This window comes from Amphibalanus amphitrite, unplaced genomic scaffold, assembly GCF_019059575.1.
Source record: "Amphibalanus amphitrite isolate SeventyFive unplaced genomic scaffold, NRLGWU_Aamphi_draft 000041F_arrow, whole genome shotgun sequence".
Lineage (NCBI taxonomy): Eukaryota > Metazoa > Arthropoda > Thecostraca > Balanomorpha > Balanidae > Amphibalanus > Amphibalanus amphitrite.
This window is the reverse complement of record NW_024881537.1, coordinates 815556-835599: the sequence shown is the minus strand read 5'-3', so window position 1 is coordinate 835599 and position 20044 is coordinate 815556. Positions and strand designations below refer to the sequence as shown.

Genomic DNA, 20044 nt, shown 5'->3' with positions numbered 1-20044 from the left:
TCATTGACCTGACCTGCAAGGTCAACCGGTGACCTGGGACCTTAACATTTGGTATCATCGGCTTCCTCTCGTCACGGGCAATACGCTCGTTTTTTTTTTCCGCGAAGCTCTAGCTCGATCAGGGGTGAAACGGCAAAGGGGGGGGGGGGGGTCCAACAGACCCCCATTATAGTTTATACGTTCGCGGCTGGAAAAACACCAATACGGGCGAGGGTTCAGTATTTTTGCTAGGTCAAATGCTACATAACCGTGCTCGTAATTCGTCTTTGTCTCTAAAACTCTATTTTTGGCAGCTGGTTGAAGTTCACGTCTGTGACGCCGAAGTTTGCCGTGCAGGAGTCTAGAAAAATCGGTCCTGAGAGTCTGAGACGTTATCAAGCTGGCTAGGTCCATTTTTTTTTTGCTTCAAAAGATGTCAAATTAATGGGGGATAAGGTGCAGCAAGTTTCGTCTTTCTATCCCTAAGCGTTCTTGAGGTATCGCAAATATTCGCCAGGGGAGGCGAAAAACGCCCCCCCCCCCTCCTCCGGACCCGCGAGGGTTACGCTCAATACGCCTATGCATGAAACCTGAAACCATAATAGTTTTGAACGGCAACATCTAGGGGCAAGGTGCTCATGGATTTTGCAGATCGGCGCATCGCCATCAGACAACAGTCGGGTCACCTCAAGCTTGCCCCCACACTGGCGAAAATTCGTGGCGCCGCCACTGCTTCGAAGCTCATATTTTCACGGGCGTAGGAACGTCATGAAAAGTGGGTGGGCCACCCTGTCAAGGGGCCTCCTTTTCCAGGGGGCCTCCTATTTTCAGGGGCCTCCAACTTTTGCCTCGTCCTGCTGGCTGCTTTCAAGTATGACCTCCAAATCTAGCTTCTGAGATCGGGCAGATGTACCCAGGGGCGTAACCGCTTAAGCGAACAGTGCGGAAAGTCCGCATCATTTTTAAAACTTATTCCCCCTCCGATTTTTTTTTTGAATCTATTTGCCGCAAACGGCGCATGACCCCTGAAAACCCTTACACAAATGTCTTCCTCGTTTCCCAGGTGCCCTCATTAGCTTCATAGGCGCCCTCTTTGGCATATAAGCGCCCTATGTATAGTCATCAGAGACATCCCTATATGTCCAACAGTCGCCCCGTTGTCGCATACAATGTGCGCTTATCATAGGCGTCTCTCTTTTATGGACACTTGAAGGCGCCTCTCTTTGCCATACCGGCGCCCCTGTTTCTTATGAATGCACCCCCATGGCATTGATCAATTGCAATTTGCAGACCTCTATTGCATGTGGACGCCCATATATGTAGGCCTCAGAGGCGCCCCTCTTTCGCATTGAGGCGCCCCTATGGGCTTCATAGGCGCCCCTCTATTGCACGTAGGTGCCCTACTGTCTGAGAACCGCTCCCCTTTGGCATGCAGACGCCCATCTTTCGCACGGAGGAGCCGCTGTGGTTCTTAGAGACGGCATGGTGCTCCCAGACGCAGATGGAGCTCTAGGAGTCGACAGTGTGGGACCTTCAGTCGCTGATGGGTGCCCGCCAGATGTGGACCCTCGGAGACGCCGGTATGGGGCCCTCAGAGATGCCGGTATGTGGCCCTTTAGAGACATCGGTGTGGAACCCTCAGATACTTCAGTGTGAAGCCCTTACAATTGCTGGTGTGGGGCTATGAATGCGCTGGCTTAACCCTCGCCGGACCTATTGGTTTTCTACATACGCGCCGGCCTACATCCATCAGTATCATGGGCCTCTTCTGCCTGGTGTGATTATAAGGGCCTCTCAGGTCATCAGTCTCAGGGGCCTCCTCTGACTACAGTGTAGATGGATAGGCCTCCCAGACATCAGTCTCAGGGGCCTCTTCTGACTATTGAGGATAGAGGGGCCTCCTCTGACTAGTGAAGGTAGGGGGCCTCGGCTGGACCGCCAGTGTCAGGGGCCTATTCTGACTAGTGTGGATGGAGGGGCCTCCCAGACCACCAGTCTCAAACCTCTGACTAGTGTAGATAGAGGGGCCTCCCAGACCGCCAGTGTCAGGGGCCTCCCCAGACCAGTGTGGATATTGGGGCCTCCTCAGATCCACTAGGGCCTCTCAGGCCATCAGTCTCAGGGGCTTCGACTGACAAGTATGAACAGAGGGCCTCCTTGGATCCATCACGGCCCCTTGGAGTCCGTGCGTGGGGATTCGTGGAACTTATTTTTACCGAGTTTGTTTATTCTGGAAGGTGACGACGTCCTCTCAAATCGAGACGAGGGGCCTCGGGTAAAAAGTGGGTGGGCCAAAACACATGGTTGGCCCCCCACCTCGAAAAGTGGGTGGGCATTTGCCCACCTGGCCCCCCCTGTTCCTACGCCTATGCATATTTTGACACAGGTATCAAATTGATACAGCCGAAGGTAATGCAATAGAGGTGGCAAAAGTGAAAAGATGCTTTTTTCCAGACTCGAACCAGACCCGACCGGACATTACTGTTACTGTCCGACTCTGGAAAAGTTGCAGTCAAGGCCCTAAATACAGTTGCAGTGTTAGTAATCTTGGGTGGCAGGGGGCGTTGTAAGCATTCATCATTTGTAGATGGCAGCACTATCACTACACTCTACAACAAAAGTTGCTTAATTTCAATTTTTAAGTGTAATTTAAAATATGGCTATCCAAATCAAGAAGTGAATTTTCAGGCTCATGAATGAACAAGTACACCGAAATCACGAGTGAAATCGAATATATTTTGCTTACTTTCGTGCTTTCGCGCAAGCCCTTGCCGGTATCTTTCTTTCTTTAGAATTGATTTTCTTAGTCCCCCATGAGGATCATTTGCTTTTTTCAGGATGTGTTTTTAACACGATTACTTTGAGCGTGTTTTGTGTTTTGTTTGATTAATTTTAATATTTGGCATCATAAGATATTTTGGCATTCTTACTCTGTGCGCCTTTTATTGCAGTAGAATAAGATGTGGGAAGGTTAATCTGCACCAATCACAAGCAAGCACGATGAAAACACACTTCACAAAACAACATGGCATCGAAGACATCGGAGAGGTTTGGGGCTGGGGAAAAACTGAAAGATATTAATATAACACAAGATGAGCTAACTAAATTCTCCAAGGCCTTGAAGGATGAAGGTTTCCGCAAGCTTTTGGGCGAATATGTTGATGAAATTCGTGATCCTGAAAACAGGAAAAGGTAAGTCCGCTGCGGCACGCCCCCAGGCTCCAGGCCCAGCGCCGGTCCGACTCCCAGGTCCCATTCCGGGATTTCTAACACGTGTCGGTCGGTTTCTGGTGCTTTCCTTGTTAGAAAGAGGTGTTCCATAATATTTCAATTTGGATGCCTTCATCAGTGTAATATGTTAAACCAAAACCGTTTATGCTTAAAACAAACATTTTCCAGTAGGTAGGTACCTAATGCATCTTTAGGACTCAGGAGAGGTGTTTTCTTCCTTTTAATAGGTAGTTACCCTAAGAACATTTGTTATAGCCGAGGGTGCAGACAGACTTACGCTGAGCAAATTAAAAAAAGCATCTAAAGCTTTCTAGATTACAATGATCATAGCTAGGAGAAGGTGATTTTTAGCTGTTTTATCAGGTGTCGCAGTATTTTATTTTAACTGTGTTGTGAGTTGTTCATTATGAAATGTTAACTGACATCGACCAGGGAGCAGCCCATTTAATGCGGATCTGGTTTGTTGCTGTGACAATAAATAAATAAACATTTCAATGTATTATTATCAGCCTATCCTTTCAAATCAAAGTGTTACCTGTGAATGGCTGAAATCAAAATGGGATGTTGACATGATAACTCTGTTTAATGGCACACCGCTAGCGCTGATGCGCTTTTGGTTTCCTGGGATTCGGCAGCAAATTTGTGTCCTCGCAATGAAATTTCTGTTCCAGCACCTCTTGTAGAAATTCTGGACTGGAGGCTGAAGGCTCTACTACTAAATTGGAGGTGCAGGAACACAATCTGGAGATTTCTGGAGATTGGTGTCAGGGCTATTACAAGAATGATGATATTTCACTCTTGAAAAGTATTGTTTTTGATTTTAGAAAGAAGCTTTAAAACAATTTTAATAATATATTTTTTTCAAGTTTAAATTTCAAAATTAATAGTCAAAAGTCCTTTTTTGCATTTGCAATTGTCACATGTGCCATAATCTGGAGGTTTCTGGAGGCATTGGCGGCATAATTCTGGAGGTTTCTGGAGGACTGGAGGCATTGGAACAGGCCCAATGTTTTTTATGGAAAGCAAAAGCGCAATAGCACTAGAAGTGTATTAGCAGCTTGCTGTGAAACAGGGCCCAGTAGAGTTGACCCTCGCATGTGTAGGGGGGGGGGGGTCGGATGCACCCCCACCCCATGGTTTTTCGCGAATAACGCGCGTAAAAAGCGGCCGATCGCGACGAAACTTTCAGTACCCTCCATTTGATCAATTTCACACCTACCCTGCGGATTTCATGACCCTGACCCAAGTGACCTTTGACCTGTGACCTATTTCTCGAAGCCATATTTGGCCGGAAGCGCGATTCGGCCTATGTCGGCTCACATTAGTCGCGCGTTTGCAAGCTGCTCGTGGTTTCAAACGTTCAAACATGTGATTTGATGTTGCTCCCATGCATTTGGGTGGATGTCAAGGTCATCTGAAGGTCAGGTCAGGTCATTGACCTTTGAACCTCTGTTTACTTTTTCGAGCTTTACATGTTTCTAGGCTAGTTTTTGTAGCTGAATTCGAATTTAGAAACTATTTGAACATTTACGAAGTAGTTTTGGTGCCTTCGTAACATGTTACGAAGCTGCCAGAGGCGGTTGACACGTACTACGAATACCCGTCACGACTCACGACCCCTACTGGTTGACCTGACCTGACCTGACCCGACCTGGTCTAAACGCTTAAAAACATTATCTGTGATCAAAACTAACACGATACTCGCGATCAGCACCCCGAAAAACCCTTTAGCAGCCACACTACGACTTTCTAACAGGTTCCGATTTTAGTTTGAATTGCTGTTAGCAATGTTTTGAGAGACATGCTTAAACATATAATCAAGTAAAGTAACCGTACTCTCATAGTTGATTTCCAAAATCGTAAGAAAAAGGCCTGATAATTCCGAGGAGCTTTCGGCTTACGCCTGCTTCAAGCGAGTTGAAGAAGGCGTAAGCCGAAAGCTCTTCGGAATTATCAGGCCTTTTTCTTACGATTTTGGATATTAACTATGAGAGTACGGTTATTTTACTTGATTATAGGTCCCGATTTTCCCGACTTTTGGGTCATTGACCTGACCTGGAAGGTCAACCAATGACCTAGGACCTTAAAGTTGGGCATCATCGGCTTCCTCTCGTCACGGGCAACACGCTCGTTTTTTTTCCGCGAAGCTCTAGCTCAATCAGGGGCCAAACGGCAAGGGGGGGGGGTCCAACCGATCCTTCCTCCCCACACATTAGAAGCTGGCAAACGCCGCACACATGCGAGGGTTAAGTCTAAACAGCTCAATTTCAGTTTCAGTGGCCATTGGACTGAGTGGGATTTACACATGCACAGAGTAGGTAATACAATTATTGTCATACCTATTCTGATCATCATGCCCTGAAAGTCTTTTTGTATGTACTCAAAATATATTTGATTTTGCTAAGAAAGCGCTCATCAAATATAAATCACCTTATTATTTTGAAAAGCTTAGCTAGGCAAAACTTTATTTTCACCATAATCTGGAATCTCATATAAATTTAAAGTAGTGTTCTGGACTATCTTATTCCATGCATAGTCCTTAAGTTTTTGTGGTTAGGTAGGTATGTCAGTTTTGAAAAACAGCTTACATACATTTCTGAATCTTTTGCAATTTGATTGAACATAGGAGGAGCAAACATGGAACGGACCCACTTGGTTTTACACGAATAACTCGCGCAAAAGCGGTCGACCACTACGTAACTTTCAGTATGCTCGAGTTGACAAATTTTAAACCTTTAGGTGTAAAATTAATGCATTTAGGCCAGGTCAGGTCAGGTCAACCAGTAGAGGTCCTGTCCAGTATTTGTAGTAGGTGTCAATCGCCTCTGACAGCTTCATAACATGATACGACGGCACCAAAACTACTTTGTAAATGTTCATATGGCTGCTAAATTCGAATTCAGCTCCAAAAACTAGCCTAGAAACATGTAAAACTCGAGAAAGTGAACCGAGGTCACCAAACGTCAGTGACCTGACCTGACCTTCAGGTGACCTTGACACCCACCCTAATGCATGGGACCATCATCATATCACATATTTGAACGCTTGAAACCACGAAAAGACTGCAACCGCGCGGCTAATGCGAGCCGATATACGCCGAATCGCGATTCCGGCCAAACATAGTCTCGAAAAGTAGGTCACAGGTCAAAGGTCATTTGGGTCAGGGTCATGAAATTTTAAGGGTAGGTGTCAAATTGATAAACGCGAGGATACTGAAACTTTCGTCGCGATCGGCCGCTTTTTACGCGAGTTATTCGCGAAAAGCCGAGTGGGGAAGGGGTCGTCTCCCCTCCCCTATACGGGCGAGGGTTAACCCGCGACCCGTTGGAGGAGGGGGGGGGCAAAGGGCCCCCCTGTGGCTTTTCGGAGATAACTCAGAAACGGCTGCGAATTTCGACTTGAAACTTTCAGTACCTCTCCGGACATCAATTCTACACAACTTCTGAAAAAATTAGGTCCCAGGTCATCTCAGGCAGGGCTGCGGAGTCGGAGTCGGAGTCGGAGTCGGAGTCGGTCGGAGTCGACAGTTGTGACCGGAGTCGGAGTCGGAGTCGGAGTCGATTTTAGAAACCCGAGCCGGAGTCGGAGTCGGAGTCACCGAAAATCTGTCGACTCCGCAGCCCTGCTAGGTCTGCGGAGTCGGAGTCGGGAGTTGGAGTCGGTCGGAGTCGACAATTCTGCCCGGAGTCGGAGTCGGAGTCGGAGCTGGTTATTGAAAGCCGGAGTCGGAGTCGGAGTCGGAGTCGCCGAAAATCCATCGACTCCGCAGCCCTGATCTCAGGTCACGAGCTATAGAGAGGTCAAACTGAGGTCATGTTCGGCGGTTTTTCGTCGAAAAAGTTGTTCACGGAGAAAAATTGCAGAAAATCAGGGTTTCAACGTAGTGACTAAAAAACTGGACCGTAGGTATAAAAAAGTATGGCGAACAAAACGGCTATCTCGAAATTTCCAAAATGTAAAAATCTCTAGATCTAGGGATTTTTTAACTCAAAATTTAGATTTCTTGAGATATTTTTGCAATCTGGGAAAATTTTCAAAAAAACTAGAATATATGTTAGAGAACCCCTTACAGGCCTTACACATGCCAAAAATTAACAAAATATCTCAAAAACTGCCTGAGATATAGCCATTTGAATGACTGAAAAAGTGGCGACTGTTCTTATGACGTCGCAGTATTTTCAGCCTATTTGTGCTTGAAATCAGTCAGGAGTAATATTTATGATCCTTATTAACCTTTTGCTGACTGAATATGATCCTTTATGTGACCAAAGTCACTTTTACGTAAAAATTGTTTGTTTTTTTTTGTTGTAAACTGGTACAATATGACCTTATTTGACATTCCTGTGACGTCATTGTTCCAAGAAAAATTGTCATGGAGATTTCTGTGGATGCATATATATGACATGTCTTCATAAAGACTCGAATATTCACAATTTAACATGCCTTTCCTTACGATTCACCAAAGTGTTTTCTGATTGGTCGAGGCTGACCCCTGTTGTGACGTCACAGGTCATCATCGACTCAGGTGACTATCCACATAGCAGATCTATCATATACATCATATCCAGACTCATTTTGAATACTTAGATTTCATTTTCATGACCGACTTCTTGTGATTGCAAATTGGACTGATTTGACCTTATTTGACCTCCCTATGACGTCAAAGGTCAAATATCAAGGTCATCGATATCCTATCTTGTGCATCTCGATGAGCTCTTTCGATTGCCGTTTGAATTTTCCGATCCGGCTATTGGTTCCGGACATACGACGGGGCCCCTTTGCCCCCCCCCCCCCCCGCCCACCACCACCACCAACAGGACGTGGAACCCGCCAGACCTCAACGGGGCGCGGGTCAAATGATAAGAAGCATGGTTACCTACCCACATTGCTGCAAAAATTTGAAACTACCCATCAACTAGCTTGATGCTCTGTCCAAGCTTTGAGCTGGGACCATATTACTAAAAAAAATCATTTGATCTGCACAAGTACCTACCTATGGCTCATCAATGAGCCGTATAATCTCCGAATTGGGAGATTAAACTCTGAAATAAATTAATTTTTCTTCACACATACTAAATCAGATTTTTCAGATTGATGCTTTTAAGGCATTAACCCTATTAGTGGCAGGCTCCTGGCTACCCCATATTAGTGGCAGGGGGGGGGGGGCTGTTTACGACCCCCCCTTGATATCTCGAGATCTAACCGGCCGATTTTCAAAATTCAAACGGCATTCGATTTGGCTCAACGAGATCTACATTTCTAAAAAAAAAAAATAAAATTAAAAAATGTCAATAGGGGGGTAGAGGGGGGTAAAAACGGGCAAATTGCAGATACATTTTGGACTGTTTATCACGGCCAGGTTTCTGAACCAATCTTAACGCAACTTTTGCCGATCGATAGAGAATGAACCAGGAATTCACATGGATCCTAAAAATATGCATTTTCAAAAATCATAGGCGGATACAGATCATTGAGATTGGGGGTACACAAAAAGTATAGTAAATAAGGTTTTTGTTGGTACTGTTTCTAAAAAGGGTGGCAATGGTCTTGTTATGTTACAATTTTCTTATGAGAGAACGACTAAAATTGTATTGGTCATGCATAGGCGGTGTCAGGGCACCTATGTTGGGAGGTAAAAAATAACCCCCCTTTTTGGACGCCTGGATCCGCCTATTATAGCAAAAAACATGTCAAAAGAGGATGCACAATAACTTTGTATATGTTATCACATGATACCTTTCATTCACTGTTCGTAAAACTGGTGCAGCATCGTGATCTTCGCCCAAATGACTCGCTTCACGAATAGGACCCCCAATTCCCAGTGCTCTGGAGCCGCCCCTGGTAAAGTTATGAACTTGAAATTTTCTGGGAATGTGCCCAATTTAGTTTTAGGAAAAGTCAGAAAATTTCAGCATCGTAGCTTCAGCGGTTTCGGAGATATTCCCGAAAAACCTGAGGGGTGGATAAAAACAACCCCCCCTGCCACTAATAGGGTTAATTGGGATCTGTTTTATGAGTTATAATATATTAATAGCATTATGTTTGTCTTATTAATTTCTGCAGATATGAGGAAGAGATTGCATTACTGGAACAAGAGCATGGCAACGAGATCACCTGGATCCATCCGGAGCCAGGCCATGTGCTCAAGCTGCAGACGTCTTCTGGCGGCAAAGCCTTCATCAACGTCTGCAGCAACCAGCACGTGGGCGCGCCGAGCTGCACGCGCTCCAGCGGCGCCCAGCAGCGCGGCCTCAACTGGTCGATCCCGTACGCGCAGTCACGGCCGCGTGAGGACCGCGACAAGGCGGGCGCCGCGTGCACCGTCTACGACGTGGTCTTCCACCCGGACACGCTGTACATGGCCGGCAAGAACCCGCAGATGCGCCGCCTGGTCGAGCAGACCGCCGTCGACGCCGTGGACGACACGTTCAAGGCGGGCCTGAAGCGCGACAAGATCGTCTACCCGAAGCTGCAGTATAAGGGCGTGCCACAGGCCAGCGTCATCCGTCGCCGCCGCGCGGGCGCCGGGGACGCCGAGCGCGACGCGCCGCCCGTGCCGGCGGCCGTGGTGGAGCAGCTGCGTCGCCAGGCGGCAGGCATGACCCTGGACCCGGCGGAGGACGCCGAGCAGACGCCCGCCGCCGGGAAGGAGGACCCTGCAGCTGGAGCACCCGCCACCGCCGGCGACTCGGACAAGCCTGCCGACGCGGACGCCGACGCTGGTTTCGAGACGCCCAAGTACACGGTGGTGTACCGGGATTCTCTGGACATGCAGCAGTTCGCGGCCGGCTGCGGCGGCCCGCCGACGCGGCCGCAGGCGCTGGTGGTGCGCGTCCAGCTGCCGCGGCTCACCTCGGCCGCCGGCCTCGACCTGGATGTGGGCACGCGCACGCTGAAGCTGCGCTCGCCGGCCGGCTACCGGCTGGACGCGGTGCTGCCGCTGCCGGTGCGGGACGCGGCCGGCAGCGCCACCTTCGACCGCGCCGCCCGCTGTCTGGTGGTGACGCTGCCCGTCGAGCCGGCCGACACCGTGCCCGACAGTGGCATCGACAGTGACTGTGCCAAAAACGAGTCGGACGACGACGCGTATCGGACTTGGCGGAGAGCCGCGGGGGAGGGAGAGGGAGAGGGTGAGGCGGGCAGTGAGGAGGGTGACTCGGAGCCCGCCGAGCAGGCTGTGATGGACGCCGAGTCAGAGTCGGGCTCTGACTCGGCCGAGCCGGCGGCGACACCGGCGGCCGATCGTCTGTACTCGCTGCCACGGTTCACCATTCACCGTGACCAGACGCGGCTGTACATCTCCATCCAGGAGCCGAACGTGGTGTCCGAGTCTGTGCGCGTGGAGCGCGGCGACCGCTGTCTGACGATGACGGCCTGCTCGCTGGGCGCCGGCCTGACGCCGCTCCACTACCGACTGCACCTGGCGCTGCCGGCGGCCGTGGCCGAGCCGGCCGTGCGCTGCGGACAGGACAGCGTCGAACTGGAGACGGCCACCACTGAGGGCGACTGGACCGGATGTCACGTCGGCCGGGACGCCACCGAGCTCACCGAGCACCTCATATCGTGCAAGGTGAGAACGAGGCGGAGGGAGGGAGGGAGGGACGGCCGGGGAATGCTAGAGAAGGACGGCTTGTGGGTAATTCATGATAACTGGGTGGTGGTGGTGGTAGTGATGCGGGAGAACAGGGATTAACACGGTAAAATAGGCTAATGGGGATATGCAAGTGAATATATGTTAGAAAGGTCAACTGTAAAATTTGGCAATGCGACAGTATATGCGTGTTGTTTTACAACATGTTGGGTCTGTGTGGGTGAGTTATGGTCTAGCACATCTGCACTGTTGGTTGCATGTGGCCCTCTCGCTTCCAAGTTTCATTTCAACTGCGATGTCGAGTTTGACGCCGCAAAGCCTTTGGGACAACATACGTCAGCCGCGGTGCCGTGTCGGCCTTTATTGATCATAACGAGCTGCAGGGTGACCTCAGTCCGCCGCTGCCGGCGGTCGGGAGGGCGGTCGATGTCTCGGTCGAGCTGCGAGGCGCTCGTTTGGGTTCATCAGCGGTGGTAGATGTGCCCTTTCGGGTCACTGTTAGAGCCTGCCGATGGTAAGGGGCTGTGGGCGACTGAACCGCGTGCGAAATCTAGGGCAGTTGGATGCCTTGCCACCCTGATTCAGAGCGTGTACGACGGCCCGGGCGCGCAAATAGCAACGAGGTTTGTTGTTGCATTGGGTCTTTCGGGCAACTCGCAGTAAGACATGGCTAGGATGCCTGCATTTTTGAAAGATTTAGCTATATGTAAACATATCATTTTTATTTAGCTTGACGCCCTCATTTTGGCCTAAATTTTTCGTTCCAGAGGTACAAATGGCAAAGGTTTTTGTCAGTTTCTGGCTGAAGACGATTACTGGTTACCACTGAGTGTAAAAGAGGGGTAAAAAATCGATACACTGGACCACTCGCTTGGCACATATTCAGACGATCCGGCCCCTTCAGATTGTCAGGCTCACTACTGACGATGCTCACGTGCTTACGTGCCTTGGTCTGTCTTATTATTTTCAGTCAAATTCAGTCCAGTCCCGGATCTGCCAGTCTCATTGGGATGTGATCTGTACCGACCCTTGCTGTTCGGGAGCAGATGTGACCTTCATATACTGTTTGCGTGTAACTGAGCGGCCGAGCCGCGCGCCGGCCACAAAGCAGCAAGGCGGCAGCCGCGCCGCCGTGTTTATCACTGGACGGAAGTGGCCGTCTGCAGCGCTCCCCGTCCCGTCACCGTCCCCGCGACCGTCCCAGTTCCCTGGCTGCCCAGTCCCTCTCCGTGTCCGCTCCCCCCGTCCCCGTATCCGTCCCAGTTCCCCTTTCCGCCCCCTGTCCCAACCTGCCCCCGTTCTCATCCCCATCCCGCCTCCGTCGCAGTTCCTCCGTACCCGCCTCCGCCTGCAGTCCTCCCCGCCTCCGCCTCCGCCCCGAGTTATGCACCCATTTACAAGGAAATGTTTAGTTTAGATAATCAAAATTTGACCTTTGTTGACCTCTGGTGACCTGGCTGAAAAATGACCAAAGCATAGGTTTTCGTGAATTTCGACGCTCTTTCGAACGCCGCTTACCGCGTACCTCAACGTGGCCCAGAAGCTGTGTTACAGGGGGTGAGGGGCTCAAACATCTCCCCTCTTCCAGCTAGTCGCGGTTGGCGCTGAACACCTAGGCTTTTGCTTTTCTCTTGGGGGGGGGGGGGGGTACTACTTCATCGTCCAATGATTCGTCTCCGCTGTCTGCTAATACAACCATATCCGCAGACATACGGATGCAGATCATGGCTATTTGTTTGCACTGTGACCTTTGCATAGCGGGCCGCTGCGCGCCGCCCCGTTGTTATGCTGCTCGGGTGTCGTGGCATCCAATGTTTGGTCTGCCTGGAACTGCTGGGAGAAAAGCAGCCCAGACCAGGGTCGCTCTCCGGGGCATTGAACACGGAAGGACATTCCCCCGGCGATATGTTCAGCTCCGTCGCTTCTGTCGGCTGCGATGAGTTTCAGTGAACATTGCTGCAGGCTTTGCAATGCTGCATAATATTTTATAATGCAATCCACGGCGGGCAAAGAGCTGTGCTGCGCATTTGCTATTGCGTTGCATTTTCAGTTAGTTTATCTATTTTCATATTACCTATGACTAGCTAATGTTGTTGGTTTATGTTGTCAGCTCAAGACAAAGAAGGCAGGACGATTTCAGCTCCATTTCATCATTTACTGTCTCTATTTCTGTCAGTCTATTTATGGTAACAGTTAAGTTGGTATTCTTATATCGTTTGTACGCTGACGTTGCATAATGCAATCCTGGCATCTTGTATTCAGTGATTTGTGAGCCTGCACGCTACAGGGCGCCCCCGTCCTGTCTTCCCACCGTGCGGCTTGTACTGTCAGCTCACACTCCCCTCCCCCGTCCCCATCATGTCATTTCACTACCCCGTGTGACCTCCCCGCCCACATTTCAGTCTGACGAGCCGGAGACCACCTCGTCTGCCACCGAGCCGCCGCGCGAGCCGACCTCCTCTGCAGCAGGTCCTCCGGCGAGCCGTCACGGCAGCGGCGGCAGCAGTCGGCACAGCAGCGGCGGCAGCCGGGCGCGCTGCAGCGCCTCGGCATCGTCCCTCTGCTCGGTGACATCGTGCGACGGACTGCTGTCACTCAGCTCCCAGTCCTCCGTCGATGAGGTGAGGAAAGAAAAGGGATTATAAGGGTGAGGGAGGGCTGTGGGATCATCTGAGCTGAGACTAAGGGGAATCAGCTGAGATGAAAACAGAGGGAAAGATTACCTGGGGAACGAGTATGGCTCAGGTAAGATACAGAAGGACACGGTCTCATAATGTGGCCAAGACGACTACGGACGACAGGCCGGCGGCTGAGGAGTCGATATTGGGCCATAAACCCGGCGAGATATAGGTTAGCATGCTGGGTGACATGCTAAGGCGATTGCCTTTTGTGCTTCCTACGTTCCTAGACATTCTATGATAATTGACAGTTGTGTTCCTCCCTATATTGATTTACGAGTGTAACCTTTGCGCTTGCTTTGTTAGCCTGAACACTCGTAACCAGCTCATCGCAATGACTTTCATAATTCATATTACCATATATTACAAATCTCAGGATACAATATTGCACGTCTTTCGAATACATTTGTAGTTCCTGGTCCAGTTAAAACACCACGGTAAAGTCCGGCCCGCTTCCCACTCGACTCCTATCTGACGCTGTATTGTGTATCGCAGCCCCACGCGTGCGTCAGTAGCTGTAATCTGTGATCGCGCGGCGCGGTTTACGACCACTGACACTGATTAGATGTCCGGGGACCGACCGTGGTCGTCTAGCGGTCGATTAGATGTCCGGTGGCCGACTTTCCGCTGTGGTCCTGAGGCCCTGGTGTTGGGGACTGGTGTGGGGCTGTACGCGACGGGCAGGAAGGTGCTGGGTGTGTGTAGAGGGCGAATGGGTACTCCGCATAGTGGGGTTTTACTATCTCATGGCCTGCTATGCCGCGATGGTGATCTTTAATGTTGACAAGGGAAAGATCCTCTGGCAGGAAAACTACCTAATCGAAAGATGTATGATTAGTTTTGTGCTTTAGCGTGCATTCGGCATCCGGATAATCAGGGATAATTTTCCGGGGTCACCGGGATCATTCGGTCTTGTGCAAGCTGACACCATGCACAACAGGCATGGCAACGAGTAAAAGAGCCATTAGTGAAGCAAAAGCAGCCTGAAAATGCAACTAATTGCATCGATGGCTCCTGCAATACCAAATGATTACCGATGATCCCGGTTAATTATCCCTCATTTTCCAGATGCCGATGGCAGGGTTACATTGAGACTGGATAATATCCCAGATGAATTATTTTTTAGGCAAATATACACCACAAAACTTTTATTTTAGACAAACATTCCTCGATTGGTAGCCGACCTAGCTCGATTTCTGGTCTCCCGCGGGCTATGTTATCGCGTTTATCGCGGAAAATTGGTCTCGGTACGACCGACTGGGTCTGGGTCTGGGTGTGAAACACACTAGCAAAGCTCGAGGCGAAACCGGTCCCAGTTTTTCTTCCTTTCCTGCTGCGGCAGCGTTACTGTATCCAGAACCCCATGCGTTTTATTGCGATATAAGGAAAACAGATCGACTGGCTCGTTTTGTACTGAGCATGACATGTGTCGACGTATGAATCATTGTTTAATAATAGAGTGTCTGTCTGATATAAGGTAGACCGTGTTTAATATCACCATTAGTCCTGGTGGAAGGTCAAGGAATACGACTAATGTTTGCCCTTACATAAACCAGTATAACGCCTTTTGGGGCGACTAACGGAGCGAGCGAGAGGGTGGGCCTTGCACGTGCGAAATTGCGAGGGGGTACCTCCAACTAACTTGTGCACGGCACCCTACTAACTGGTCTCTAGCGATGTGCCAAATTTGAGCACAATCGGCCCAGCCGTTCTCGAGATCTGGAAGCGGCACCCTGCACGTGCGCACGTGCAAAATGGGTCCCAACTGACTTGTGCACGGCACTCTACTAACCGGTCCCTAACCGTGTACCAAATTTGAGCTCAATCGGTCCAGCCGTTCCCGAGATCTGGAAACGACCCCTGCACGTGCGCACGTGCAGCAGCACCCCAACTCTGGCACATGTATATGCAGTGCCTAGTGGGTGCCTACCTACATGCCAACTTTCAGCGCAATCGGCCAAGTAGTTACCGAGATATTGCAACAATTACAAAACTGACACCTCTTCGTTTTGCACGTGGCACGTGCATAAGGGGTCACCCACATGCATCGGGAATAGTCCAATACTTGGTAGAAGGAATGAAGCTACCCTACAAAAATTACCGCGTGTAAATCGGTCAAGTGGTTGCTGAGATATAAGCCTCGCAAAAGCGTGACCACGGCCGGCCGGCCGGCCGCTCATACTCAGAAATTTCCGTTAATCTAAGGAAAGACTACGCTCGCTTCGCTCGCTCCGTAACAACTACTCCGCATTGGGCGAGGATAATTTATGCCCAGTTATTACATTTTGGGTACCTCTGGACGACACTGAGGGGGGGGGGGGGGGGCGGGGGGGGGGGCCGAGGGGGGTCGGCAGGCACAGGGTCTCATACGGGACGGACAGACTGATTGTCATCTTGTCACGTCGTAATATTTGCTGTCTATGTGATTTTCATCTAAGCTGGCGACTAGAAGCGAGTCGTTTCGAATTTCCAACTATTTCACGAACATTTTTAGTGGGTTTGTATAAGTCGTCAAACATTAAATGCATGCACTTTTGAAAGTTCTTGAACGCCGTACGTTTAAACGTTTGTTCGTCATTAAACAGTCGAACGTGTGCATATATACTGCTTTGTTACTCAACACAGTCAGTGGTCCTGTAATTTATTGTTCATGTCATTTGTTTTGGTGCCTATGGTTTATCTGTGGTGCCGAACGCATCATTTTATCTTTTGATGACAACCACGTTGCATCTGAAAGCCAATGTTTACTGTTTACTAACTACCAGTATAACGCCTTTTGGGGCGACTAACGGAGCGAGCGAGAGGGTGGGCCTTGCACGTGCGAAATTGCGAGGGGGTACCTCCAACTGACTTGTGCACGGCACCCTACTAACTGGTCTCTAGCGATGTGCCAAATTTGGGCACAATCGGCCCAGCCGTTCTCGAGATCTGGAAGCGGCACCCTGCACGTGCGCACGTGCAAAATGGGTCCCAACTGACTTGTGCACTGCACCCTACTAACCGGTCCCTAACCGTGTACCAAATTTGAGCGCAATCGGTCCAGCCGTTCTCGAGATCTGGAAACGACCCCTGCACGTGCGCACGTGCAGCAGCACCCCAACTCCGGCACATGTATATGCAGTGCCTAGTGGGTGCCTACCTACATGCCAACTTTCAGCGCAATCGGCCAAGTAGTTACCGAGATATTGCAACAATTACAAAAGTGAGACCTCTTCGTTTTGCACGTGGAACGTGCATAAGGGGTCACCCACATGCATCGGGAATAGTCCAATACTTGGTAGAAGGAATGGAGCTACCCCACAAAAATTACCGCATGTAAATCGGTCAAGTGGTTGCTGAGATATAAGCCTCGCAAAAGCGTGACCACGGCCGGCCGGCCGGCCGGCCGGCCGCTCATACTCAGAAATTTCCGTTAATCTAAGGAAAGACTACGCTCGCTTCGCTCGCTCCGTAATAACACTCACACTTCAACTCGAAATATGCCTACACGGCTACACCTACCACCACTACACCCCCAGCCCACCACATTGTACCCGTCGACAATGCCCCCTATCCCCGTCTACGCCCCTAGCCTGCCTTAGTGCACCCCGAACCCACCTCAATAGACTTGTCCTATACCCTGTAACTAACCCCGTCTGCTGTATGTCCCCAGTCACTGCAGAAGAAGGGCATCCTGAAGAAGCGGCACTGCAGCGAGTCGTCTGCCGACGAGCTGATGAGCCCATCAGGCAGCTCGCTGGTCACCGGCTCGCTGGTGACCTTCGACGAGGCAGAGGAGGCCACCATCAAAAAGTCGGTCAGCTTCAGCAATCACGTGGTGGAGAAACGCTACAGGTGCGTGCAGGGGAGGGGGGGGGGGAGGATGGAGTTGAGGCGCTGCTGTGTGGACAGTCAGGTGCAGCTCACAGGTGGTACCGCGGTATGATAAGTGGGTGGTGGGGTAGACTTGCATGCGACTGTATACTGTGGATGTAGAGCGTCAGAGACTCAAGTAGAAACAGGTAGAAAAGGAGGAAGCAGAGTGGTTTGAGTAGAGTTTTTATCGAAAAGTAGAGACTGCAGGAGAGTAGGTGTAGAGTAGTATATCGTAGAGTAGAGGATGTAGAATAGAACAGAGTGACGTGCAGGGGCAGAGTATGGAATAAAAGGGTAAAAATTGGCGCAGAATCTGAAGCTCATATCAGCAGGCTTGTGCCGAGTGCGGTATCATGTATTACGCGTTTGCTCTGCTGCTTTCCGTTGGTCGGCCGACTCGTACCGTATGCCCGAGGCTCCTGAGATTGAAGGCTTTAAAGCGTCCACGTTCGCTGGCATGTTGAGCACCCCGTGATGCTGGATCTATGACGTGCTGCCCTTTTACGGCAGGACCAACTCGACTATCCTGCACGACACGGCACGCACGGAGCGTCAGCGCGCCAAGAAGAAGCGCCAGCGCGCGGCGCGCCGCCACAGTGAGGGCGACACCTCCGAGAACGACGAGTTCCGATCGTCGTCGATAGATGACGCTGACGCTGACGGCGAGGAGCCGGCGCTGCCCCGCCAGGTGGCGCGCCGCAACAGCAGCGATGGCGACACCTCCGAGAACGACGAGTTCCAGTCATCGGCTACAGATGGCAGCACCGGCGGCGGACCCGTCTCCCAGAGCCGCAAGGAGAAGAAGAGGAAAAACAAGCGCAAGCAGGACCGCAAACAGAAGGATATGCTGAACAATGAGCTTATGTTTGACCTGGACATGTGATAGGGGATCCACCTTCGCCATATTGGCGGCAGTCGCGTTGTATGCGGCGATTTGACCAACTGGGGAACAGGTACACAGTACCTGCAGTTGCTAAGTAGTGGTGCATTAACTGGTGAAGGGCCCCGCATGGGAACACTTGTGTGCTGTTAAACAGGAATATGTTGGTGTTTTGCAGTTCTCTACTGGTTCGCTTTTTCTTGGGTGAAGAAAATGGAGCATTAAGTGATCATCAAAAGTCCCAAGAATGGGACAGCTATGAACTTGGTCAGTCAATTGTGCAAATCTTTGTGATCAGTTGTATTTTAGTTCACCATGTGTAACTTCAATTACGGCTTTGAATATTGCTGAAAGCATCTACGCTCTGCAAGCATTTACAGCCTCGTGATACCTGCTTTTCGCGACGTGAATCGGCGTTTCAGTCATTGTTTTCTGTGAAAATCCCACTAATCATGCTGTATTGTGATCGCTACCGCTGGAGCACCGTTCTGTTACCGTTATTTGTTTTGTTTGTTCGGGCTGGAGTCGGTGTTGAACACTGCCTCTGTAATTTGGAGACGCGTCGATGTCCTGTGCGTGCTCCGTGCGTGTACCTCGTGGCACTTCGCGTATTGGACCGGACGCCACTTAATGTTCTTACTGCACAATGAGCGCTAACGCACCCGCTACTGTCTGTTGGCACCTACAAAATCATTGTTGATCTCTGTTCATCGAATACGCCGACCGCCGGCTCCGGCCAATAGTGTCGAGCGGCGGATCGACCCATGAACTGGCTACAAAGCACCTCATGTATAAAAATAGAAAAATCGAAAGTACAAAAACATGTAACGCAACTGTAGTGTGTACGCCGACGCGTCTCTGGCACCCCTGGCGGGCGGTATGGGGCCGTCGGTGCCGACGATAGCTCGCCGACGGAGGGGCCGGCCGGCCTGCCGCCGCCCCCGCCCCCGCCCCCGCCCCCGCCCGCCAGCCGCGCCACACGGCCCATCTGTGTAGGAGTGTGTGCTACCAAAATCCCGTGAAAGACAAATAAAAATCGCAAGAGATGACGCTCGGGTGTTTGTGGTGCCGGCTCTGTGTACGGGTCGACGAGATCGGGAAATAAATGCAGCCAGCCGGCCGATTGTTCGCAGAAGGGTCGGTTTGTGGACGCGGCTGCCGGGCGCCGATGGGCGCTGACGGAGGGCGTCGGGCGTCGGCCGCCCCCGGGGGCGTCACAAAGGGGGGCGCTGTTCTGCCCGGCGGCCGGCCGGTCTCCCCCGGGATACATACGGCTCGTGATGGATAGGCGAGTGGGCTGTGTTGACGGGACGGCCCAAACCGGGCGGGGAGGGACCGGATTTATGTGCCGATAACAAGGGACGCTGCTGAGGACGCCTGGGGCGCTCAGCCAGTCACCAAACAGCTGAATGATTGGAAGAAACGGCTTTAATTCGGCAGGATAACGGCGGGGTCTCACTTCGAGCCGCTTGACGAAGGGGAATCTAGACATTGGGGACGCTGTTCACCTGCCAGCCGGCTCTACGTATAGGGATTTCCGTTACGATTTCGTGCCCCGAGACAAACTTTCACTGTGCTTCAGTTCAGTCAGAGTGCATCGCTTTCGTTCCGGGTCATTTGCGTACACGAAAACGAGTCACGTCTAAATTGAAAGCTGCCTGCAGCTCGCTCTCCGATACATCAATGCATTCCAGGCATGGGATAGCCGTATCGAAAATAGAAGCGCTCCAGTGCTCCATCCCATCTGATTTCGCATTGCTGCACGCACAGGTGCCGTCCGCTCGCCCGGCCGACCGGAGAGTTACCGAACCGGTCACCGGGCTGGGATCG

At 50.9% G+C, this 20044-nt stretch overlaps 1 protein-coding gene across 1 annotated transcript; it reads left to right on the top strand.

Moving 5' to 3' along the window:
* Window positions 1–2723: 2723 nt before the first annotated feature.
* Window positions 2724–19264, top strand: LOC122375638 (protein kintoun-like). The gene is made up of 5 exons (XM_043355123.1): window positions 2724–3171; window positions 9274–10780; window positions 13204–13422; window positions 17132–17313; window positions 17845–19264. Exons 1-5 carry the CDS (start codon window positions 3005–3007, stop codon window positions 18215–18217), a joined length of 2448 nt encoding a protein of 815 aa, XP_043211058.1. The 5' UTR covers window positions 2724–3004; the 3' UTR covers window positions 18218–19264.
* Window positions 19265–20044: the final 780 nt, after the last annotated feature.